This window comes from Meles meles, chromosome 15 (genome assembly GCF_922984935.1).
Source record: "Meles meles chromosome 15, mMelMel3.1 paternal haplotype, whole genome shotgun sequence".
NCBI lineage: Eukaryota > Metazoa > Chordata > Mammalia > Carnivora > Mustelidae > Meles > Meles meles.
This window is the reverse complement of record NC_060080.1, coordinates 40,750,001-40,775,663: the sequence shown is the minus strand read 5'-3', so window position 1 is coordinate 40,775,663 and position 25,663 is coordinate 40,750,001. Positions and strand designations below refer to the sequence as shown.

At 41.3% G+C, this 25,663-nt stretch overlaps 1 protein-coding gene across 1 annotated transcript in view; it reads left to right on the top strand.

The window, feature by feature from the left end:
- The window catches only part of KCMF1 (potassium channel modulatory factor 1), an 81,107-nt gene that overhangs the window by 50,339 nt on the left and 5,105 nt on the right, over nt 1-25,663 (top strand). The window contains exons 3-6 of the mRNA XM_045979399.1: nt 368-507; nt 19,832-19,933; nt 22,573-22,747; nt 25,471-25,663. The exon at nt 25,471-25,663 is cut by the window's right edge and continues 90 nt beyond it. Coding sequence (XP_045835355.1) covers nt 368-507; nt 19,832-19,933; nt 22,573-22,747; nt 25,471-25,663 — 610 coding nt within the window. The remainder of the gene's footprint in view (nt 1-367; nt 508-19,831; nt 19,934-22,572; nt 22,748-25,470) is intronic.

Here is a 25,663-nt window from a genome sequence, read left to right as displayed (position 1 = left end):
CTTGGGGTCATGAGTTTAAGCCCCACCTTAGATGTAGAGATTACTTAAAGTCTTCCAAAAAAAAAAAATTCAAAATTAAATGAAGATATAAGAAGTTATTTGCTTTATTTTTCTCTTAAGGCAATAATAGCTATATGGGTAGAAAAGAAATTTTGGAGGGGTGTCATGGAGTCCAGGGAGAATAAGGATGTTGCATTCGTAAGCAGAGAGGTTCGCAAGCACTCCTTGACAGAGTGAGGTTGTTGGAGATTTCAGGCACACTTCTATGTTGCATTATTGTACCCTCTGTTTACATTTTTATGTAGTAAAAAAAAAATAACAAAAAAGCAATAATTATTTCTTACTGCAACTCCACGTTATTTTTCAGATTTATACTATGGTGGGGAAGCTTTCTCTGTAGAGCAGCCACAGTCTTTTACTTGTCCCTATTGTGGAAAAATGGGCTATACGGAGACATCTCTTCAAGAACATGTTACTTCTGAACATGCAGAAACATCAACAGAAGTGGTAAGTGAAGCAGCCTTATGTCTAAAAGGATGTGTTGAAGTACATTATTTCTACAAAAATAAAGCTAGGTCACTGTCAGCTTATCTCCTGCTAAGTGGACTGATACTGTTGGCATAATAGTTATTAAAATTATCTTTTAACAGCAAGTTTTACACATCCTAGGAGGCTGCACGTGTGCAAGATAGCACGCTTCATTTGTTTGCACTAGCCTTTCTTACCCTGTTGCCAGAAGCTCAGGATTCAGGAGCCCTTAGCAAATGCCCTGTGCATAGGGTGAAAGCACCCCAGCCTGCAGCATAGCTCTTTCTAGAGTACTCTTGCTACCTGCTTCATTTCTCTTTGACGAGGAAACCTTCGCAAGAAAAATTTTAAATCTTAAGTCATTAAGTATAGTAATCCTTTGTCACATCTCATTGTAACAGATCACTTACTTAGTTTTCGTCAGATCAAAGCTGTAAAGTCCTTAGAAATTCCTCCTACTCTAATTTTCCCCTTTGGCTAAAAACCAAGGACCTAGAATAATGCACAAAGAAAATCTTGCCTTGAAAGCCTTTTGGATATTTTATTTGACATCTGAGTCAGCATATATTCAGCTTTTAAGAAATGATAAAGTACACCCCCCTTTACCATGGGTAATAGTAAATAAAGTAAGAGATGAGAGGTGGAACTCTGGGTCTGGAATTTGGAGAATTTTGGCACAAGCAGTTGCACATTGCATCAACTAATAAACCCCTAAGTGTACTCAAACCAAATAAGCTGAGAACTCAAGAGAAATAGTGTGTCCAGGGACACACGGCTACTAAGGGGCAGAGCCAGGTGTTTGAACTCAGCCAGAGTCCCTCTGGGTTGTAGAGTCCCTACTTAACCACTGTCCTCTTATCTCTTGACTACAGCTCTGCCGTTACACTTGTGTGTAATTCAGGTTTACTTCTATTCCCATTTACACTGCTTAGCTGGATGCTTAAAGTTGCTCAAGAGATTTATAGTTCAAACATTTGGTAAATTTACATTACGTTTGTCCTCCAGCCAAATCTTACTACCTAACAGCTCAGAACTGCTTTCGTCTTGCACCATCTTGCAGCCTCAGAAAACTGTTGTCACGTTTTACTACTGTTCTTAGTCTGTTCTTATTCTGTAAAGGTGACTTTGCTTCCTTCGGGAACAGTCCAGGTACCAGTCTGAGGAATGTGGGCTTGGTTGCATCTCTGTCCTGGTTGTTGGAGGAAATTGGGAGTAATTTCTTTTTTACTTAATTTCTTTGAAGTTTGGGTACTTTAGTTACCTAGATACAGTAGAAAGGGGTGTCTCCACTGAAGCAGGCATTCTTAAAATCGTTACTAGGTGGTAGGTCCTGGTACAGTGCTTTCATCACCCAACCCGGACAGGAAGGCTACTCGGTATTCCGCAGCCAAAATGGGAGAATCTAGCAGAAAGTTAAGTCCTTTCCATGAATGAAAGGCTGATTCTTTAAAATAAGAATCATTAGGTTTGCCTCAGCAGCTTTGCCTTTATTTTTTTCCTGAGAGTAAACACTCAAAATTTGTTTACACTCCTCTATACCTGATCCATGGTTTGAAAATTAAATACTTGGTGTCTACAAAATGGTTTCGTGGTGTGTCTCTCAGAAGTCCTGTTCACTACACGCCTGGAAAGTTTGCAGGCTTTCGGTACATAGCTCAAGACAGTGGCCTTACTGTTTTTTGAATGATGTTGGTAGAGTATTTTAGGGATTGCTGCCTCCTCGTCAGCCCCTAGTCTGCAAGAACACTGCATCTGCCATGTGTTTCCACGCAGGCATTTCAAGTGAAAAACGGCAAGAAAGTAAGAATCTTTGATATGAAGGACAGGGTTTTTTCTTCACGTAAATCATGTCCTCCTCAATCCCAGGCTGCACCATGTATGGCTTCCTGACTACTCTTCATTGCTGGAGGACTGGTGCCTGTGCCACCCCAGTTATTAAATATTTTGAGTGGCTCTCCGTACACGTTTGGAGCATGTTATCAGCTCTCATAACGTTACAGTTGTATAAATGTCAGGGTGATGTTACTAAAAGGTGTCCCCTTGCTAGGTGTACTTCAGCCCCCATTGCAGTGTTTTGCCAAAGTCATGGTTAGTCAAACATGGAAAAGTTCTGGATTTTAAGAATGATTCGTCATTTTGATGGGGGACTGTATTTAACAATGAACTGTCCCTCCTTTTCTCTTCCTGTTGTAGTTTTCTTTCTGAATGCTCAGTGTGCTGTCTTCTTTTGCCCCTGTGTTCCCTGCATGTGTCCTCTAGGCCAGCTGTTTGTATCTTCCTAGAGGACTTAAGGATCTCACTCCTCTAACCAGCATCCATCTGGAGCATTTAGGGGCAAGAGGCTATGTCACTGCAGATGTCATTGTTACCAGTAATAAGCATTTACTGATACCTGACACAGCTAGCAAGAAAGTCTACTGAAACAACTTTGTAGACAACTTTGTAACCTTGTCCATATTTTTGTTTCCTTTCTCAACTAGGGACTCTAAGGCCCCAACCTCTGATTTGCCTCCATTCTTAAGATTAATTTGCAGTTACTCAAGACACTTTTGATTTTGAGGGTATGGAAGGGACCTTTCAGAGCCAGATACTGTGAAAAACAACATCTGATATAGAATGCATAGTGAAGGTGATGACTAGTTAAAAATGTAAGAAGCAGATTGGGTATAATCTCAGTAGTTACACCAAATATGATAAACAGTTTGATTTTGAAATGAAGCATGAGTTCTTAAAATCCCTGGGAGTTGGTAGATTGGGGCAACTAACTGGATTTTGGTTGTGGGAAGAATTAAGAGGGGAAGGAGCACAGTATGTAATTTTAAATTCCATCAATCTTGTGCTCGCTTCGGCAGCACATATACTAAATTCCATCAATCTGGTAGTAGAGGTGCGCAATCGTGGTCAAATGGGATTTGCAAATATGGATTATTGAGGAAGTGTTAGGATGGCAGAAGAAACATAGGTAGAAAAACTTTTCTTTGGACATAAGAGGGAACTGAGAAAACACTCCTGAGATTTTTCTTCAGTCTTCCATTTGAGCTTGCACTGCCCTTAACTAGAAAGCCTTCAGGGATTTTGTTGTTGCTTTTAGATGAAACACGCTGCAACGTTTCATTAATGATACGTAGTTATCTTCTTTCACTCCTTCCTTTAGTAAATCTCTTCTAATTTATCTGTAGAATATTATGCTTAAAAGATAACGGCACTTTTTTGTTTACCAACATTGTCTTCCCACTTCCAGAAATTATGAACAGAACCACGGGGCTCAAATAGGTTATTGCTGGGAAATTTTTGCTTTCTGTTTTTCATTTGATATATCTATTCATTTTCATTGCTCTCCAGAACGGGGGTTAGGGCAGTGGCCAGCGTTTGAATTCTCTTCCTTTATGTGAATGATACATTTCCCTCCCTTTTTAATGAAGACCTAGATGTGTTCATAACAGAATGAAATATATTTGAAATAATGTGGTTTTACTGTGTTCCGCTTATAAGAAATCAAAATCAAGGAGAAAGAATGGTTTTTGGAAATTTCCCACAGTCTGACTTGAGACGATTTTATTTTGAGTGATAACTCCTGTGGCGCCTGGCTGGCTGGGTTGGAAGAGCCTGCGACTCTCCATCTCAGGGTGGGGAGTTGGAGCAGATCACATACGTACGTACATACCTAAACTTTAACAGTGACTGTTATTATGGAGAAAAGTAAGAGCATAAAAGGACCTTTAAGTCATTTTTAATGATTCAGAATAGTCAGTATTAGCTGATATTTATTAATATTTAAATAGTTGTTTAAGTGTCATAGAGCACAAAATAGAAATTATCATCACTGTTGTGGCAGTTTGTGTATAAACAATTAGATGCATTGATCTCTAAATAAAACAAGCAGGAAAGTATTAGATCAAATCTGCAAACCAGATTAACATTGATAGATATGATTTATGCATGACCGCTGGGAGAAGTGATACATGTTTTAAATTGTCTATAGGACTTTTGAGACTTACTATCAATATATCTGTATTTCATTGAGAGACCATTTTATTTTATTTTTATTATTTTTTAAAGATTTTATTTATTCGATACTGAGAGAAATCACAAGAAGGCAGAGAGGCAGGCCGAGAGGGGGGAAGCAGGCTCCCTTCTGAGCAGAGAGCCTGATGTGGGGCTCGATCCCAGGACCCTGAGACTATGACATGAGCTGAAGGCAGAGACTTAACTCACTGGGCCACCCAGGCGCCCCTATTTTATTTTATTTTTTTAAGATTTTATTTATTTGAGAGAAAGGGGGCAGAGCAAGAGAGAGAGAACACAAACTGGGTGAGGAAGTGCAGAGGGAGAGGGAGAAGCACACTTCCCTCTCAGCAAGGAGCCCAATGCAGGGACGTGGGGCTCAATCCCAGGACCCTGGGATCATGACCTGAGCCAAAAGTAGGTGCTTAACTGAAGTGAGCCACCCAGGCACCCCAAGAGACTATTTTGATATGTACGTATATAGAACTAACTTCCTAACACATTTATTTCCTTATTAGGGGCAATAATGGTGGAGTGAACCACAGTTTTTATAAATCTTCTAATTTAATTTTATATACTTTCTTAAATACTCTAATTCACGTTTACCCTTTTAATCAGATAATCAGTAAAGGTAAGCATTTAAAAGCCAAATATACATTAAAAAAAAAATGGGCTTTGGGGGAGGAGTCAAGATGGCGGAGAAGTAGCAAGCTGAGACTACATCAGGTAGCAGGAGATCAGCTAGATAGCTTATCTAAACATTGGAAACACCTACAATTCCAACGGGAGATCGAAGAGAAGAACAGCAATTCTAGAAACAGTCCCTCAGTAGAACAGACTTTTAAGAGTCCTGATTTTGTGCTCCGTTGCTCTGCCGCTTGCCGGGAGCTATTCCACTGAGGGACATTGCTCCAGAGGCTAAACCGGGGTGAAGCCCACGCAGGGTCAGCGTGGCCCCAGGTCCCGCAGGGTCACAGAAGGATCGGGAGTGTCGGAGTGTCCCAGAGCTTCCAGGTATTAGAACGGGGAAGCCGGCTACAGAGACAGAGCAGAGGAGTGAGCTCTCAGCTCGGGGTTACCTTGAACTGGTCGCAGGCTGGGTGAGCTCAGAGCACGGCCGGAGGCCGGGGATGCGGGAGTGATTGGGAGCTGTTCTCTGGGGGCGCACTGAAGAGTGGGGCCCCGGGCTCTCGGCTCCTCCGGGCCAGAGACTGGGAAGCCGCCATTTTCATTCCCGTCCACCAGAACTCTACGGAAAGCGTTCAGGGAACAAAAGCTCCTGAAAGCAAACCCGACCGGAGTACTTAGTCCGGCCCCCAGTAAGGGCGGTGCAATTCCGCCTCGGGCAAAGACACTTGAGAGTCACTACAACGGGCCCCTCCCCCAGAAGAGCAACAAAAAATCCAGCCAGGACGAAGTTCACCTACCAAGGAAAGCAGGTTCAATACCAAGGACAGCAGCAGAATTCCAGAGGAGGAGACAGCAAAGCACGGAACTCATGGCTTTCTCCCCATGATTCTTTAGTCTTGCAATTAATGTAATTTTTTTCCCATTTTTTTTCTTCTACTAAATTTTTTTAACTTTTACCCTTTTCTTTTTTAATGTTTTTAAACTAGTTTATCTAATATATATATTTTTTTTTCTTTTTTATATTTTTTCTTTATTTGTTTTCTTTTTTAAATTTTTTTTTTTTTCCTGAACCTCTTTTTATCCCGCCCCCCACAATTTGGGGTCTCTTCTGATTTGGTTAAAGTGCATTTTTCTGGGGTCTTTGCCACCCTTTTAGTATTTTACTTGCTCCTTCATATACTTTTATCTGGACAAAATGACAAGGCGGAAAAATTCACCACAGAAAAAAGAACAAGAGGCAGTACCGAAGGCTAGGGACCTAATCAATGCAGACATTAGTAATATGTCAGATCTAGAGTTCAGAATGACAGTTCTCAAGGTTCTAGCCAGGCTCAAAAAAGGCATGGAAGATATTAGAGAAACCCTCTCTGGAGATATAAAAGCCCTTTCTGGAGAAATAAAAGAACTAAAATCTAACCAAGTTGAAATCAAAAAAGCTATTAATGAGGTGCAATCAAAAATGGAGGCTCTCACTGCTAGGATAAATGAGGCAGAAGAAAGAATTAGTGATATAGAAGACCAAATGACAGAGAATAAAGAAGCCAAGCAAAAGAGGGACAAACAGCTACTGGACCACAAGGGGAGAATTCAAGAGATAAGTGACACCATAAGATGAAACAACATTAGAATAATTGGGATTCCAGAAGAAGAAGAGAGAGAGAGGGGAGCAGAAGGTATATTGGAGAGAATTATTGGAGAGAATTTCCCTACTGTGGCAAAGAGAAAGAGCATCAAAATCCAGGAGGTGCAGAGAAAACCCCTCAAAATCAAGAAGAATAGGTCCACACCCTATCACCTAATAGTAAAATTTACAAGTCTTAGTGACAAAGAGAAAATCCTGAAAACAGCCCGGGAAAAGCAGTGTGTAACATACAATGGTAAAAATATTAGATTGGCAGCAGACTTATCCTCAGAGACCTAGCAGGCCAGAAAGAGCTGGCATGATATATTCAGAGGACTAAATGAGAAAAACATGCAGCCAAGAATACTATATACAGGTAGGCTATCATTGAAAATAGAAGGAGAGAAAAAAGCTTCCAGGATAAACAAAAACTGAAAGAATTTGCAAACACCAAACCAGCTCTACAGGAAATATTGAAAGGGGTCCTCTAAGCAAAGAGAGAGCCTAAAAGTAGTAGATCAGAAAGGAACAGAGACAATATACAGTAACAGTCACCTTACAGGCAATACAATGGCACTAAATTCATACCTCTCAATAGTTACCCTGAATGCTAATGGGCTAAATGCCCCAATCAAAAGACACAGGGTATCAGAATGGATAAGAAAACAAAACCCATCTATATGTTGCCTACAAAAAACTCATTTTAGACCCGAAGACACCTCCAGATTAAAAGTGAAGGGATGGAAAACAATTTACCATGCTAATGGACATCAGAAGAAAGCTGGGGTGGCAATCCTTATATCATGTCAATTAGATTTTAAGCCAAAGACTGTAATAAGAGATGAGGAAGGACACTATATCATACTCAAAGGGTCTGTCCAGCAAGAAGCTCTAACAATTTTAAATATCTATGCCCCTAACGTGGGAGCAGCCAACTATATAAACCAATTAATAACAAAATCAAAGAAACAGGGGCACCTGGGTGGCTCAGCGGGTTAAGCCTCTGCCTTCGGCTCAGGTCATGATCTCAGGGTCCTGAGACTGAGCCCCACATCGGGCTATTTGCTCAGCAGGGAGCCTGCTTCCCCTCCTTCTCTCTCTGCCTGCCTCTCTGCCTACTTGTGATCTATCAAATAAATAAAATCTTTTAAAATAAAAAAAAAATCAAAGAGACACATCAATAATAATACAATAATAGTAGGGGACTTTAACACTCCCCTCGCTGAAATGGACAGATCATCCAAGCAAAAGATCAACAAGGAAATAAAGGCCTTAAATAGCACACTGGACCAGATGGACATCACAGATATATTCAGAACATTTCATCCCAAAGCAACAGAATACACATTCTTCTCAAGTGCACATGGAACATTCTCCAGAATAGATCATATCCTAGGTCCTAAATCAGGTCTCAACCGGTATCAAAAGATTGGGATCATTCCCTGCATATTTTCAGACCACAATGCTCTGAAGGTAGAACTCAATCACAAGAGGAAATTTGGAAAGAACCCAAATACATGGAGACTAAACAGCATCCTTCTAAAGAATGAATGGGTCAACCAGGAAATTAAAGAAGAATTGAAAAAATTCATGGAAACAAATGATAATGAAAACAAAACAGTTCAAAATCTGTGGGACACAGCAAAGGCAGTCCTGAGAGGAAAACATATAGCAGTACACGCCTTTCTCAAGAAACAAGAAAGGTCTCAAGTACACAACCTAACCCTACACCTAAAGGAGCTGGAGAAAGAACAAGAAAGAAATCCTATACCCAGCAGGAGAAGAGAAATCATAAAGATCAGAACAGAAATCAATGAAATAGAAACCAAAAAAACAATAGAACAAATCAACGAAACTAGGAGCTGTTTCTTTGAAAGAATTAATAAGATTGATAAGCCCCTGGCCAGACTTATCAAAAAGAAAAGAGAAAGGACCCAAATAAATAAAATCATGAATGAAAGAGGAGAGATCACAGCTAACACCAAGGAAATACCCGAACAGGCCCATAACCAGTAAGGAGATTGAAATAGTCCTCAAAAATCTCCAAACAAACAAAAGCCCAGAGCCAGACGGCTTCCCAGGGGAATTCTACCAAACATTTAAAGAAGAACTAATTCCTATTCTCCTGAAACTGTTCCAAAAAATAGAAATGGAAGGAAAACTTTCAAACTCATTTTATGAGGCCAGCATCACCTTGATCCCAAAACCAGACAAGGATCCCACCAAAAAAGAGAACTACAGACCAATATCCTTGATGAACACAGATGCAAAAATTCTCACCAAAATACTAGCCAATAGGATTCAACAGTACATTAAAAGGATTATTCACCACGACCAAGTGGGATTTATTCCAGGGCTGCAGGGTTGGTTCAGCATCCGCAAATCAATCAATGTGATACAACACATTAATAAAAGAAAGAACAAGAACCATATGATACTCTCAATAGATGCTGAAAAAGTATTTGACAAAGTACAACATCCCTTCCTGATCAAAACTCTTCAGAGTGTAGGGATAGAGGGCACGTACCTCAATATTATCAAAGCCATCTATGAAAAACCCACCGCAAATATCATTCTCAATGGAGAAAAACTGAAAGCTTTTCCGTTAAGGTCAGGAACACGGCAGGGATGTCCATTATCACCACTGCTATTCAACATAGTACTAGAAGTCCTAGCCTCAGCAATCAGACAACAAAAAGAAATTAAAGGCATCCAAATCAGCAAAGAAGTCAAACTATCACTCTTCGCAGATGGTATGATACTATATGTGGAAAACCCAAAAGACTTCACTCCAAAACTGCTAGAACTTGTACAGGAATTCAGTAAGGTGTCAGGATATAAAATCAATGCACAGAAATCAGTTGCATTTCTCTACACCAACAACAAGACAGAAGAAAGATAAATTAAGGAGTCAATCCCATTTACAATTGCACCCAAAACTATAAGATACCTAGGAATAAACCTAACCAAAGAGGCTAAGAATCTATATGCAGAAAACTATAAAGTACTCATGAAAGAAATTGAGGAAGACACAAAGAAATGGAAAAATGTTCCATGCTCCTGGATTGGAAGAATAAATATTGTGAAAATGTCTGTGCTACCTAAAGCAATTTACACATTTAATGCAATCCCTATCAAAATACCATCCATTTTTTTCAAAGAAATGGAACAAATAACCCTATAATTTATATGGAACCAGAAAAGACCCTGAATAGCCAGAGGAATGTTGAAGAAGAAATCCAAAGTTGGTGGCATCACAATTCTGGACTTCAAGCTCTATTACAAAGCTGTGATCATCAAGACAGCATGGTACTGGCACAAAAACAGACACATAGATCAGTGGAACAGAACAGAGAGCCCCGAAATAGACCCTCAACTCCATGGTCAACTAATCTTCGACAAAGCAGGAAAGAATGTCCAATGGAAAAAAGACAGCCTCTTCAATAAATGTTGCTGGGAAAATTGGACAGCCACATGCAGAAAAATGAAATTGGACCACTTCCTTACACCACCCATGAAAATAGACTCAAAATTGATGAAGGACCTCAACGTGAGAAAGGAATCCATCAAAATCCTTGGGGAGGGGCACCTGGGTGGCTCAGTGGGTTAAGCCTCTGCCTTCGGCTCAGGTCATGATCTCAGGGTCCTGGGATCGAGCCCCACATCAGGCTCTCTGTTCAGTGGGGAGCCTGCTTCCTCCTCTCTCTGCCTGCCTCTCTACCTAGTTGTGATCTCTCTCTGTCAAATAAATAAAATCTTAAAAAAAAAAAAAAAATCCTTGGGGAGAACGCAGGCAGCAACCTCTTCGACCTCAGCCGCAGCACCATCTTCCTAGGAACATTGCCAAAGGCAAGGGAAGCAAGGGCAACAGTGAACTATTGGGATTTCATCAAGATCAAAAGCTTTTGCACAGCAAAGGAAACAGTTAACAAAAACAAAAGACAACTGACAGAATGGGAGAAGATATTTGCAAATGACATATCAGATAAAGGGCTAGTGTCCAAAAATCTATAAGGAACTTAACAAACTCAACACCCAAAGAACAAATAATCCAATCAAAAAATGGGCAGAGGACATGAACAGACATTTCTGCAGAGAAGACATCCAGATGGCCAACAGACACATGAAAAAGTGTTCCACATCCCTCGGCATCAGGGAAATACAAATCAAAACCACAATGAGATATCACCTCACACCATTCAGAATGGCTAAAATTAACCAGTCAGGAAATGACAGATGCTGGTGAGGATGCGGAGAAAGGGGAACCCTCCTACACTGTTGGTGGGAATGAAAGCTGGTGCAGCCACTCTGGAAAACAGCATGGAGTTTCCTCAAAAAGTTGAAAATAGAACTACCCTATGACCAGCAATTGCCCTACTGGGTATTTACCCTAAAGATACAAACGTAGTGATCCGAAGGGGCACGTGCACCCGAATGTTTATAGCAGCAATGTCTACAATAGCCAAACTATGGAAAGAACTTAGATGTCCATCAATAGATGAATGGATAAAGAAGTTGTGTATATATATACAATGGAATACTATGCAGCCATCAAAAGAAATGAAATCTTGCCATTTGCGATGACGTGGATGGAACTAGAGGGTATCATGCTTAGTGAAGTAAGTCAATCGGAGAAAGACAACTATCATATGATCTCCCTGATATGAGGACGTGGAGATGCAACATGGGGGTTAGGGGGATAGGAGAAGAATAAAAAAACAAGATGGGATTGGGAGGGAGACAAACCATAAGTGACTCTTAATCTCACAAAAACAAACTGAGGGTTGCTGGGAGGAGGGGTGGTTGGGAGAGGGGGAGTGGGGTTATGGACAATGGGGAGGATATGTGCTATGGTGAGTGCTGTGAAGTGTGTAAACCTGGCAATTCACAGACCTGTACCCCTGGGGATAAAAATACATCATATGTTTATTAAAAAATAAATTATTAAAAAAAATAGGCTTTGACTTCTACTGCTAGCATTCTTTATCAAAGAATGCAGTTGGATGCTGTCTGCTATTGTGTGAACTAACAAGGGTATTTTATTTAATAATAGTGGAGAAATACATAGGATTTGAGAAATACAGTTGCTATAGGCAACCATGTTGTTATTGCGCTCAGCTGCATTCAGCTAGAGAAACTATAGAAGATTAGGGGTTTGGTACTTTTTATCTTTTGTGCTTTTTGTTGGTTTTGACCCAAAACACTTTCTGTTTTATAAATCACCTTTTTCTATCTTTAGTGTTTGGCTGTCTTTGCATATTTTTAAATAATAGTTATTTTGAACACATTTACTTATTTAAAATCAGATAGATCATAGTACTTTCCATTTTAAGGGTGATACAGCCATTAGCATCCCAGCAGATTTTTGGGTTGTGAGCCGGGGAGGAAATGATAGGAGACACCTATCTGGAGACAGAGTTTCCAGGTTTGTTCTGGGATAATCCAGTGTGCATATGTTATGATGTTTTTAACAGATGTTTCTATGAGAAATCAGTTTCTCAAGATGATATGAAAAGCAAGAAGGGAATTAAGAAATTATTGAGAAAATGAGATAATAGCTTTTCTAGGAAGGTGTCTGTGCCTGGTATTTAAGAGGCTTTTCATTACTTTCTACTTTCTCCTATGTTGAAGTTGAATTAAAATCCTTAGGGGAATAAAGACAGGCAGTTTTCTGAATGGAAACAATGCCTGACATGCAGGGGGGCACTGGCTAAGACAGCAGCTGTCAGACACATTCATTTTGAATTCTTTTTTTCTTTAGCCACTGATCTGGTTTCTTCTTTGTCCTCCGAAGTACTGGTTTGTCTAGTTCAGTGTCCAAACAGCTAATTTCAGGTCAAAGAAATGTTCTGCAGGATTTGTAGGAAGATTTGCAGGAAAGATGGTTTAAAGATGGAGCTCTTTGGCAGCTGTTGGCAAATTACAAGGTGGCTCAGAAGAGTTTTTCAAGTGGGTTTCAGCTTTGTCTCTTCTCCCCTCATTCCTTCTTTTCCTGACCTACCCCTCAGCTTTAAACAGATAAAAAAAAGAAAACAAAACAAAATAAAAACAATAAAACAACAAAAACTGATTAAAAAGATTATTTGAAGACAGGATGCTTGGGTGGCTCAGTCATTAAGCATCTGGCTTTGGCTTAGGTCATGATTCCAGAGCCCTGGTATCAAGCCCTGCTCAGCAGGAAGCCTGCTTCTCCCTCTCCCGCTCCCCCTGCTTGCGTTCCTCCTCTCGCTGTCTCTTTCTGTCAAATAAATAAATAAAATCTTAAAAACAAACAAAAAAAGGCACCTGGGTGGCTCAGTGGGTTAAAGCCTCTGCCTTCGGCTCAGGTCATGATCCCAGAGTCCTGGGATCGAGCCCCACATCGGGCTCTCTGCTCTGCAGGGAGCCTGCTTCTTCCTCTCTCTCTCTCTCTGCCTACTTGTGATCTCTGTCTGTCAAATAAAAAAATAAAATCTTTAAAAAAAAAAAAAAAGCTATTTTTGTAAATGCCCTTTGGACACCTAGCTTGAAACCAGAGCACAGTGAGCACATAGGTTGGTAGAACACAGCATGTGGTGAATTTGATTTCAAAGCTAGCTTAGGGAAAGCCTGTGTAACCTTATGTTAGACAGTGAGTATGGTATTAAACAACAGAGGGAAATTCTTTGACTTAAAATTGTGTTTTGGGGTGCCTGGGTGGCTCAGTAGGTTAAGCCTCTGCCTTTGGCTCAGGGCATGATCTCAGGGTACTGGGATTGAGCCCCGCATCGGGCTCTCTGCTCAGAGGGGAGCCTGCTTCTCCTTCTCTCTCTGCCTGCCTCTCTGACTACTTGTGATCTCTCTCTGTCCAATAAGTAAATAAAATCTTAAAAAAATAATAATAAAATTGTGTTTTTATCTTCCTTGTGCTTACAATGTGTGTGTGGTGGGGGGGCAGGGGGGCAAACTTGCATAAGGATGAAAAAATAAACAGCTTTTATGAAGGTAGTAGAGCTGTGGCATGATTCTTCACTACGTCTTTTTTTTTTTTCTTTTAGGATCTTATTTACTTATTTATTTTATTTAGAGAGCACAAGTGGGTGGAGGGCCAGAGGGACAGGAGAGAGAGAATCTCAAGTGGACTCGGCAGGGAGCTCAATGCAAGGCTCAGTCTCATGACCCTGAGATCATGATGTGAGCCGAAATCAAGAGTCAGACGCTTAACTGACTGAGCACCCAAACTGCACTACATCTTAATTTTGCTCCAGAACCCCTAACTCATCAGATACAAGAGTAGTACCTTTCATCTTTTCAACCATGATTAATTTCACACCTTGACCCAGAACTGTAGTAGAGGAAAAAAACAAGGAATGGGGGAAAGGAGAAGGAAAGTTCAAGTGATGACTGGACAAAAAGCAAAGAAAACAGGAGAATGGGGGCTGTAGAAGGGTGTTATGTGAGAAAAGGTGTGGGTGCCTGAGAGAAATTAACTGAGTTGTTAAAATGAAAAGAGAGTGACGGGAACACAACATTTACCCCACTTCTTTGCCTTCAGAAGGATAATGTGAGAAGAAAGTCTGTTTTAAATCATTCCTGGGTCAGTTACTAAGGACAGCTTAGAAAGGGAGATCTTTGCTGCCACTTTACTGCCATTGAGAAAGTAATCTTTCTCAAGATTAATGTTCATGACTCTGAATATGTCTCTCTAAGTATTAACCGAAAGCAGTACATTTAATTTGTAAAGTGTGAAATATCGCTTCCTGAAGTCCCTAAATTCTTGGAGTAAGGCACAATGGCTGTTACCATACAACCTTAAAATAGGGCCTCACCCCACACAAAACTTTATGGCACATCTTTTTTTTTTTTTTTAAGATGTTATTTATTTATTTGACATAGAGGGAGAGATCACAAGTAGGCAGAGAGGCAGGCAGAGAGAGCAGGGGGTGGGGGCGGGAAGCCTGAGCAGAGAGCCCGATGCGGGGCTCGATCCCAGGACCCTGAGATTCATGCCTGAGCTGAAGGCAGAGTCTTAACCTACTGAGTCACCCAGACACCCCTTTATGGCACATCTTAAGACCAAACTAGCTTATTTGACAAAACTGGAGAATAACACAGAATAAGTCAGAGGGCTTTGTGACTTACATAGGCTTTGAAAAATGGATATGATTTCAAAAAGTGGACAGAATGGGAAAGAAAAGCATTATTCAGAGGGAAGAGACAACACGAACTAAGATGTGGCATTGTGAAAGAAATGTAGGAAGTAGAAGGGATGGTAAGGCATTGAATGTTGTGGAAAATAGTGGGAAATAAAATGGAATCAGCTGAGTGAGGCCAAATAATAGAGAACCGTTAAAACCAGAACATTTGTCCACTTGAGTTGGTGGACAGTCAAGGGAAGGTTTGGCATTTGTACAGAGGAATAACATTACTTTCTCCATCATCATGCCATACACGTGGACTGTTATTTCGGAGTGGAAGGATGGTAGAATATGAGTGATTCTGTAGTTCTTTTGAGACAGGATGAGCCTATTCAGGATGATTGTGTGGATGAAAATGAATCCAAAAAAGGGCCCAAAAAGAAATGACAAAGAAGCCGTGCTACCATAATAAGATCACAGTTGCCAAAGAAATGATGCATCAAACATTCGCTGTTACCAGAAAGTAACGATAGAAGACGATAAAGGGAAACTACCGCCTTTTTTTTTTTTAAAGTTTGTTTATTTATTTATTTGACAGAGGAGTATAAGCAGGGGGAGTGGCAGGCAGAGGAAAAAGCAGGCTCCCCACTGAGCAGAGAGCCCGAATCGAATCGGGGCTCCATCCTGGGACCCTGGGATTATCACCTGAGCCAAAGGCAGCTGCTTAACCAAATGAACAGCCCAGGTGCCCCCTGAAGTCACAGCTCTTGAACAAATACTCAAAAGAAAGTGTTTCTCATGGAGCTAAAATTAGTCAGATAAAAGAAATAAAGTGTTTGCTGTTAACAAGAAGTGTCGTATCCCAGAATCTGAGTTCAAGGGCAGTTTCAAGTGGTCTGGGAGGATGATGCTTCCAGGTGGGTCAGCCTCACCGTGGAGAACCGGTCTGGCTCTTCCCCAGCATCTGCTGAATGATTTTGGTGCAAGACCCATCTCGCCGTGGTGCTGCAGTCTAGCTTCAGATGAAGCCATGTAGTATGTGGGGCAGAGAGGTCGGTTTTTTAAATGTATTTTTCTTTTTTCTTTCTTTTTTTTTTTTTTAGGATTTTATTTATTTCAGAGAGAGAGAAAGCCTAAGAGAGGGGATGGTTAGGGAGAGAAGCAGGCTCCCCATGGAGCAGGGAGCCCAATGCAGGACTTGATCCTGGGACTCCAGGATCATGATCTGAGCCAAAGGCAGCTGATCAGCAGCTGAGCCACCTGGGTGCCCTTAAATGCATTTTTCTGTAGCAGTGAACGGAGCGGGCAAGAAACTTGTTACGAGACCTATCCCCCCAAAAAAGGAAAAGGGAGAAGCACTTACCACATCCATTGTTTTTGAAGCGCTGCACAGCAGCCAGAGAGAGAAGCCCTCCACATGAGTGTATGAGCTCAAGAAAGAGGCTGCAGGGAATGTGCACTTGCTTCAGACTAGTTGGTGATTGTATGGGGAAGAATGTGTGGAGTTTCTGTTTAAAAACAAAAACCAAGCATGCTGATTTTAGATTTTTTTTTTTATATAGATATAACCTGTCACAGGAAAAAAATGTTCTATAAATGTAGTACTGAGCTGGTGTGTATGAAATAATGGCTTCCAAAGCTGTGGGCTGGACGTTGGTGACCACCGGTATTAAGAATCCACCCTGGCCAGGGCGCCTGGATGGCTCAGTCAATTAAGCATCTGACTCCTGGTTTCATCTCAGGTCTTGATCTTGGGGCTGTGAGACGGAGCCCCGACGTCAGGCACTGCCCTCAGTGCAGAGCCTGCCTAAGTTTCTCTCTCCCCACGCTGACTGGTTGCTTGCTGGCAATCATGCACTGGGGCCACGTGGAAAATTGGAAACTCCATTATGTTTTTGGCATGGGATTTCATCTCAGTACATTGATGGAAGCTTCCAGAGGGCTGCACATAAAAAGCAGGACTGATGGTGAGCTTCAGTAGTGAGATGAAGCAGAAGACGAAGACTCGAACAATAGCAAAGACAAGACTGCAAATAAATAGCAAGGATATTTGTGATTAAAAATTTGAGGAAGGTGGGGCACCTGGGTGGCTCAGTTGGTTAAGCAGTTGTCTTCGGCTCAGGTCATGATCCTGGAGTCCCAGGATCAAGTCCCGCATTGGGCTCCCTGCTCAGTAGAGATCTTGCGTCTCTCTCTCCCTCTGCGTGCTGCTCTGCTTACTTGTGCTATCTCTCTGTCAAATAAATAAAATCTTTAAAAAATCTGAGCAAGGTGATAGTAAGTAAAGCAGCATATCGTGTTTTGTTCCACAGGGTAAACATTTCTTACTTTTCAGTACCATTGTACATTTGATCTCTGTTTGCCAAATTGATTTAATTATAATTGGAACCCTTGTCAAAAACATAGATTTTCAAATCTCTTAGAATCAGTTTTCAGGCATGGGCCTAGGGAACTGTATTTTTAACAAATGCTCCAGATGAATTTATATACTCAGCCAATTTCAGGAAGTACTGAGTTATGCCAATTCAGTGTGCCTGAATGTTGGCAAGTTGTCAAATGTTAAACTCATGTGTAAACTCATGGAATTTTCTTGTTCAAGTAATAGATGTTACTGTATCATGTGGCAGTAGAAGTACGATAAATATTAATGTTGATGAACTCCTAATTTTAGAGCTTAAGATAAGGAGTTTCAGAGTTTAAGATAAAGCTTATCCTTTTTGTGGAATTTTCCTGTCTTACAGAGGTATTAGGTATCACCATGTGGAAGTGAAGACACACACACACAAAACTAAACAATATTCCACATCCTAATCGCAAAGGTGCTTTTCTAGTTCATAGGAGACTATCAATCCTGTTAAGGGCATTCTTAGTATGCTTGGTATCTGTACTTTCCCATCCCGTCTTCCTTCCAGGAATGCAAATCCTCAAAGAGACTTTTCTCATCTAAGAACATTTGTGTGTATCTTCAACGTACTGAAACTTATATGGCTATCTTTGTGCAGGTGAAGTTGTACGTAGATTTTATCCAAAGGTCAACCTAAAGGAAATATCTTAGAAGGAATGTGGCTTTTCCTCTTAATGGTTATTACTTTCTTCGGATAAAGATCTGACAGTTGCATTCTGTGGGGTTGTAATAAAACTGTATATAGTCCAGTACCTGTTAAGTGTTGCAAAAATATCTAAACTGGCTTATTTGTTTGATTTTTAAATAACTGGTGATGGTTTCTGCTTCTCCAAACCTGTTGGTCTTTTTGTTATAAGTAAGTGTGGTCACAGTTCCCGAACAAGAAACAAATCACACTGTCTTGCATTTCTCAAAAACTATTGACTATCCAACCAGGCGAGACAGAAACACACAAAAAATAAGTGTACCAGACACTGCCTTGCAATGTCACAGCACAGGATAAAACCTAAATTCCTAGGAAATAGAGTTGGGAAGTAGTAAACTTATGAACAATTACAGTTGCTTTTCTCTCTGACAGAGGAAAGAATGTCTGACCACCTTTCTGGCATCTTCTAAGAAAGGCACACACATGTCCATCTACTTCTTTCTTCATTTCCCCCACAGGCACCTTCCTGTGTGACACCCCCGCCCCCACTACTTCTTTCGCACTGTCTGCCTAAACCTAAATGTTATTTCTCATGAGCATCTTTAGGTTTTCTTGAGGATATGTCTCAGACTCCTGAGGCAGATGGAATCAGGACAGCTGACTGGGCATAAGAGGAACTGGGATCAAACCAGAGTCAGACTCTCCGGGACACCTGCTTTCTGGTCCAGAGAGGACGGGGATTTGTGTTGGCTTAGGCTCTGGCCGTCAGTTTTCCCTTCCATATCCCAGGGTGGGCCTTCAGTTCTCACCTTGCCCATGCCTCCTCATCTCCAGCGCTACTCTCGTCTTCCGTCTGCCATGAGCAGGCAGCAAGGTCAAGTAAGTGCCTGAATTTTACTCCAGGGGAAAGAATTGAGGTACAGAACACATGTACTGGCAAGATGAATTACATCCCATCCTCAGCTCTTTCGTCCCCAGAGAGACACAAGCCTAAAAAACTCTACATTTCCTGGGGCTTCCTTTGGTTGTGCTCCTTTGATTCAGACCTTTCTTCTTGGCTCTGTTCTCTAAAGTTCTTCATAACCCAAGGCTTGGCTGCCACTCTTAGAACATCATCTGCCCACTTGGATTTCTAGAAGAGAAAGGGCATTTCCTCTGAAAGTGCCTCATTCTTTCAGTCCTTCCCCTCTTCTCCTTATTTCACCACTTCCCTTGAAGCTCCTGTTTCAAAAACAGTATTCCCAACCTGTGAAGTCTCCCCTGAGCTCTGCCTTTGTACACACCATTTCATCCCTCCTTTGTCCTGTCCTGTGCTTCAAGGCTCACGGGAAGTTGGTCTTCCAATCCTTGGCCTTTTGTTACACCCCCATTTTCCCTTGGAAGTTCTGTTCATGAATGTATAGAGCGCATTTGCTTGTTAGCAGTAAATATTGTCTTGATATTTGAGTTTGTGTAGTTGTGTTTTAATAAGAGCTTTGCTGTCACGTTTGGAGATTGGTCCTCCAGTCTAGCTTACTTTGGGGACACTTATGTCTCAGTCTTTACCATTCAAGATCAGACTTAGTCAGATGAGAATGTGTGCTACTAAATAGCACATCTTAATTTTTTTTTGAACATCTTAAAATTTTTTATGGACACTATTTTACTAGACCATGCAAATGCATTGGCCAGGCTGTTAGAAGGCTTTGCCAGAGCTCATGTTTGAGCTGTTTGTTGAGAACTGTTATGTCTGACCCTGACAGGTGGTCTGTTTGAGTTGAAGGACCAGCGTGCTTCTGATGAGTTCACGATCTCTACTGTGTTTGTGCCTGGTTGAAACTCAGATTTAGTAAAATATTTATCCAGAAAGATGTCTGATCAATATTCATCTATTAAATCTGCTTTCTTGTCTTTTATTTCAGATTTGTCCAATATGTGCAGCATTACCTGGAGGCGATCCCAATCATGTCACGGACGACTTTGCAGCTCATCTTACGCTTGAACACAGAGCCCCTAGAGACTTAATATCCTTTTAAGAGGCAAGAAGGGATACAGTTGTTTGTAATGTTTGTTGTTTGGGTTATTTTTAAGGACAATATCCCTGAAGAGAAAAAGTAACCTCTGAATTATGTTAATTTGACCTTTCCTAAAAGTGACTCAGTGTTGAGATGCAGTTTACTTGTCTTGTTGTGTGCTGTGACTGGCACTTGAGCAGTGCTTATTGACTGAAAGTTGCTCATCATCTTTATTTCATTACAGGCAGATTTTTTTTAAGACCATTTAACTGGGTTTAAGTTTCAGCAGGGTGTTTTCATACAAAAGAGGAAAATGCTAAGCCAAATTAGAATCTAAGTAAATATAAAGAGAATTTATTTGCTTCCCCTCCATGTCCTCTGTTGCCTTATCCTGTTATCGGCGGTATGATGGGCAGGGGTGCATGTTGGGGCTGCTTTCCCTTTTGGAAACCCCTTCTCCAGAGACCGCCATTCCCCACCCAGTTTCCAAGTAGGACAGCATAAGGTCCTTTCCATAAGCTCCAAAGTCCTTTCCCACTTTCCTTCCTGCTTCCCCTTTGCACATCTATCTCAGCCGTTGCTGGTGATGTTCCCTGTAATCCAAGAGATGAATGGCCTACCAGAGTAATTAAGATTGTACATTCTGTGCTTCTTGTTTCAAGTTCTGAATTATTTTTCTATGATTATTATCTGTTAACTTAGGGATCTGTTTTCATGTAAAGGTTTTAGTATTCATTGCAGTTTGAAACAGTTCAAAAGCTAATCACAACTTTTCTCTTTGCCGGACTTCATTCTGATTCCTTTGATTGCCTCACAGCAATCATAATTGAACCTTAGTCCTATTGAGTAAGAAATTGGTTTAATGGTTTTCTCATTCCACAGCTCCCATCCTGTCCTTATAGTTCCTAATTTTCTAATTGGAAATATGGTCTCTTAGAGTTAGGGGAAGACGAGAAAACTAATGGAAAGATTAAGACATGGAACCAGCCTAAGAAATTAGAATGTCAGCCAGACCTGAGCCAATCAACGGGCTAGTACTTACTGAACAGAGAAAACCACTTTTCCTCTCTCCTAAGTGCTGAGGACACTAAAAGCATAATGAAGAAAGCGTGTGGTTTGTTGTTGTTGTTGTTTTAAGAGAATAAGAAAATCCAGATGGGCCAAGAATACTTAAGTCTTTGAGTCACTTCACTTCACATTTTATATAAAAGAATCTTATAACAATACCCGGAGGGTTATGCTTGATTCACTCTATCTTCATGAAGAAGCTAGGCAAATAAGCTGTTATCCTGAACTTTTTTTTTTATCCTGAGCTTTTTCAGCAATTTCAGGAGCTTCTAGTGAAATTGGTTTCCATTCAGTTGAATGTCTCACATCACCTACATTCATTTTTGTGCAATTTTTACAAGAATTTGTGGTTATCAAGAGATTAAATTATGCAAGATATAAGAATAAGAGAAGGCATATGTTACATTTTAGATTCCTAATGAGTATTACCATGAGGTTCTGGAAAACAGAATGTTGACATTGCAGTTATCCTGGAAATATACTGATTTTTCAGGTACTTCAAGTGCTGCTGTGGGGTGACTTTATTTGTCGTGAAGGCGCAGCTTCTCTTCAAGCCTCATAAGCACCAGAGCTTTTTTCTTTTCAACCGTTCTGATGGAACTCTTCCTAAAGTGTGCTTTTTACACCCTGATGCTTTTAAAGGACAGAATACAGTGATCATAACATCGCTTTTGTAGAACCCGAGCCATGGTGCACATTCCCGTGGCCCCTGAGGGCTTCCTGGAGCTGCTCAGCCTGTCCCTCGGTGACTCCACAATCATCAGCTGAAGACTGGGAAGCCAGCAGAACGTTACTCTGCACGATACAGATGTTCTGTGTGCTGCTTTGAAAGAAAAGTCTTACAATGAGAGCTGTCTTTTCCCACACGTCTGCCAGCGTGGAAACAAGATTGTCTTCATGAGTTTGGGCGGCCATGTGCTCTTCGGGACGTTCTTTAGTTTGAGTCAGCTGCAGAAGACTTGGGGGCGGGAGGCTGCTGGCAGTGGGACTTGTTGAGAACTGTGGTATTACTCTCTCTGTGTCCACTTCTGCAAGAAAATCAACTCTAGTTTTCTGTTTTGCAGCAGTGGAGGACAGATTAAAACTAGTAACCAAAAGGAGTCTTTTACTCCTGAATTTTAAATTATTCCTGCTGTTCCTTTCTCATTATAGATGATAACTGCTCTCCTCAGGTATTAAAATTAACGCCTCTTAATTCTGGTTACTTCCATATGAACATATATGAAATTCAGTACTGAGGTCAGGGTAAGGAGACGCCTCACCTGGGTGTCTTTTTCCCCATCTGGTTATTGTAGCTGGAGCCTAGGAAGAAATTTCTTCTTGCCTGGAAAACCTTTTCCCCCTTCGAAAACATACACACACACAGAATATATCCACACTCATAGCTTTCTATTTGAGAGTCTTTTTTTTAGAGTTAATAGCCCTCATAGATATGGTTGTGACATCTGCATTCTAAATTAAATGTGCTGTTTTTAAATGTTTACAATTTAGGAAATCTGCATATCTATCTAGCAAAGGCTCAAGTGATTTTTTTTTCTTTCTGTGAAACATTTGGGTTCTTTTCTTAACTTCGGAGTTATGATGAATCGAGTGGTGTTCGACATGTACGTAGAATGTTTCACCCTGGCCGGGGATTAGGAGGTCCTCGTGCTCGTAGATCAAACATGCACTTTACTAGCAGTTCTACTGGTGGACTTTCTTCTTCTCAGAGTTCATATTCTCCAAGCAATAGGGAAGCCATGGATCCTATAGCTGGTAAGTTAGTTGCATGTTCATAAAGGAAACGGCCTTTATGGGAGGGGTCTCACTTTAAAAGTTTTTGTTGGAATTTGTGGGTTGTGGTTTTTTTTTTGTTTTTTTTTTTTTTAGATTTTATTTATTTATTTGACAGAGCGAGAGACATAAGCAGGCAGAGCAGCAGAGGGAGAGGGGGAAGCGGGCTCCCCACTGGGCAGGGAGCACGATGAGGGGCTCAATCCCAGGACCCTGGGATCATGACCTGAGCTGAAGGCAGTTGCTTAACCCACTGAGCCACCCAGGCGCCCCTGGAATTTGTGTTTTTAATTTCTTATTATGCTCCTGTATTCCTTTGCAAAATTCCCCCTTTTTTTTTTTAAGATTTTATTTATGTATTTGACAGAAAGAGATACAGCGAGAGAGGGAATACAGGCAGGGTGAATGGGAGAGGGAAAAGCAGGCTTCCCACTAAGCAGGGAGCCCGATGCGGGGCTCAATCCCAGGACCCTGGGATCATGACCTGAGCCAAAGCAAATGCCTAACAACTGAGTCACCCAGGCGCCCATAAATGTTAGAATTATAAAATACTGTAAAAGTAGACAGTGTAAAGTAGTTCATAATATTCTGGCATTTCCTTAAGTACGTAGAGCAGAAGATAATAAGAAATGGTTCTGTTTGTGGCCTCTGTTGAAACCCAAGAAAGTGATAAAAGATTTCAGAGTTGAAAGACCACCAGAATCCCATGGTTCAACCTCCACAAGCACACAGATAACACTAATTGACACAACTAAAGAATTAAGCTCGGGGCACCTGGGTGGCTCAGTGGATTAAGCCGCTGCCTTCGGCTCTAGTCATGATCTCAGGGTCCTGGGATCGAGCCCCGCGTCGGGCTCTCTGCTCCACAGGGAGCCTGCTTCCTCCTCTCTCTCTGCCTGCCTCTCTGCCTACTTGTGATCTCTGTCTGTCAAATAAATAAATAAAATCTTAAAAAAAAAAAAAAGAATTAAGCTCCTCTCATAGGAGAAAGTAAAGTAGGAGTTTCTCTGTTCTTGGCCTTGATTGAGAACTATATTCTTAGGGAACATACTGAAAAGTACGTGTTAGTAGCTTAGAAAAATCTTATTTAAAAAAACAACATTTGAACATGTAGTTCATAGCCAAGTCCATCGGGTCTAATACATGGCCAACCTGGGAAGCCAGCAGCAGAGCAGAGTGGTTGGGAGTCAAAATACAAGGTCAGAAATCACGGTAGCATGAGACTATAAGACACAGCAAGGACAAACAGGCAGTAAGACCCTGGCAAGCCTATACAAACACTGAAGTGGGCGCACGTGGTAGAATATGTATCTGGAAATTGTGACGCACCTTGCCGGACACCCTGAAACACTGGTGGATGTAAATCTAATGGCAGCGAGGGACAGTTTTACTCATAAAGTGTTCTGAAAAATGTACAGATAGAAAATCTGAATTCTGAATGTGCTGTGGGCATTTGCACGTGCAATAAGCCCTGTAAACTGAGCTTTGGGAATTCTAAAAAATACTTCTTCATCCAAAGGGAATATTCACCTGCTGTTTTTGGTAGTGGGCTCTAAAAGTTAATATTTAGAAGCAAAATTCAAAAGTGAGAAATTCTGTCCATTCAGTTTTCTCTGTCAGTGAAAATCAGTTTATTTTAGTGATGGACTCTGTGAAAGAAAGATGTAAGAACCCTTGGGATAAAACAACAGTGAGCAAGAAAAAACAGAGATGTAGCCTGTTAATGAGTTGTAATGATGGAGAGCATTTGCCAGCCAGGGAATGTCTGTGCGGCAGTCGTCGATCCCATGTAAGCCAGGGAGAACCTCCCCTTCCAGAACACACACAAACACACACACATGCGCCCACGCGCAACAAGGCAATTCCTGCACCTGATTTAGAATGAGAACTCAGGGGCAGAGGTCCACATTGCCCTTGATGAGTACAGCCTTATTGACACAAGAGTCTGGATTGTGGCAGGCCATGAACGAGGCTAGTACAGTCAGGAGCCAGTCGGCCTCACTGAGCATTGCCAGCGCTATTCACTGCAGTGGTACGCTGGTACTCGGAAACGAGAAGGCAGAGGCGAGTGGTGCAAGGGGTCATGGATAGAAATGATCCAGGCCTCTTGGATACAGTTCTGACCATCATTCAATCATTGCATGAATGTTAGAGGCCAACCATGTGTCAGGCACTGTTCTAAGGGTTGGGAGTATCATAAATGGTAGACTCGATCCCTGCTTTCAGGGAGGTTGTGTTGAGAGGACTTATATTGTAATTGCACCGACAGATGATCACTTTAATTTACTGAACACTGAGAGAAAATGTAACTAAATTAGTCCATTAAGCAACAATCCGTTATGTTTTACTTAAGACAGAAATAGTTGTATGTGGGCTAGTTGTATTTGCATTCCCCATACACAATAGCTCCTACCTCTGGGAGGCATTCTGACAGATACTGCGGGGCGCCCGGCTCGCTCATTCGGTAGAGCATGCAACCCTTGATCTCAGGGCTGTGAGTTCAAGCCCCACGTGGGGTATAGAGACTACTTTAGAAAATAAACAAAAATAAAAGGTATTGAGCTCTAAGCTGAAACTTTATGTTGCCATGGATACCTGCCTATTGACAGTCATTTCCATGTTCCACTGAGAGAGTGATCTTTAGCGTTTTGTTTTCCACACTATTTTAAGGAGACATTAAATATCACCTTCATTTCCATTGGCAGAGCTTTTATCTCAGTTATCAGGAGTGAGACGTTCTGCAGGAGGACAGCTTAATTCTTCCGGCCCTTCCGCCTCTCAGTTACAACAACTGCAGATGCAGCTGCAGCTGGAACGGCAGCATGCCCAGGCAGCGCGGCAACAGCTGGAGACCGCACGCAATGCAACCCGGCGTACTAACACGAGCAGTGTCACCAC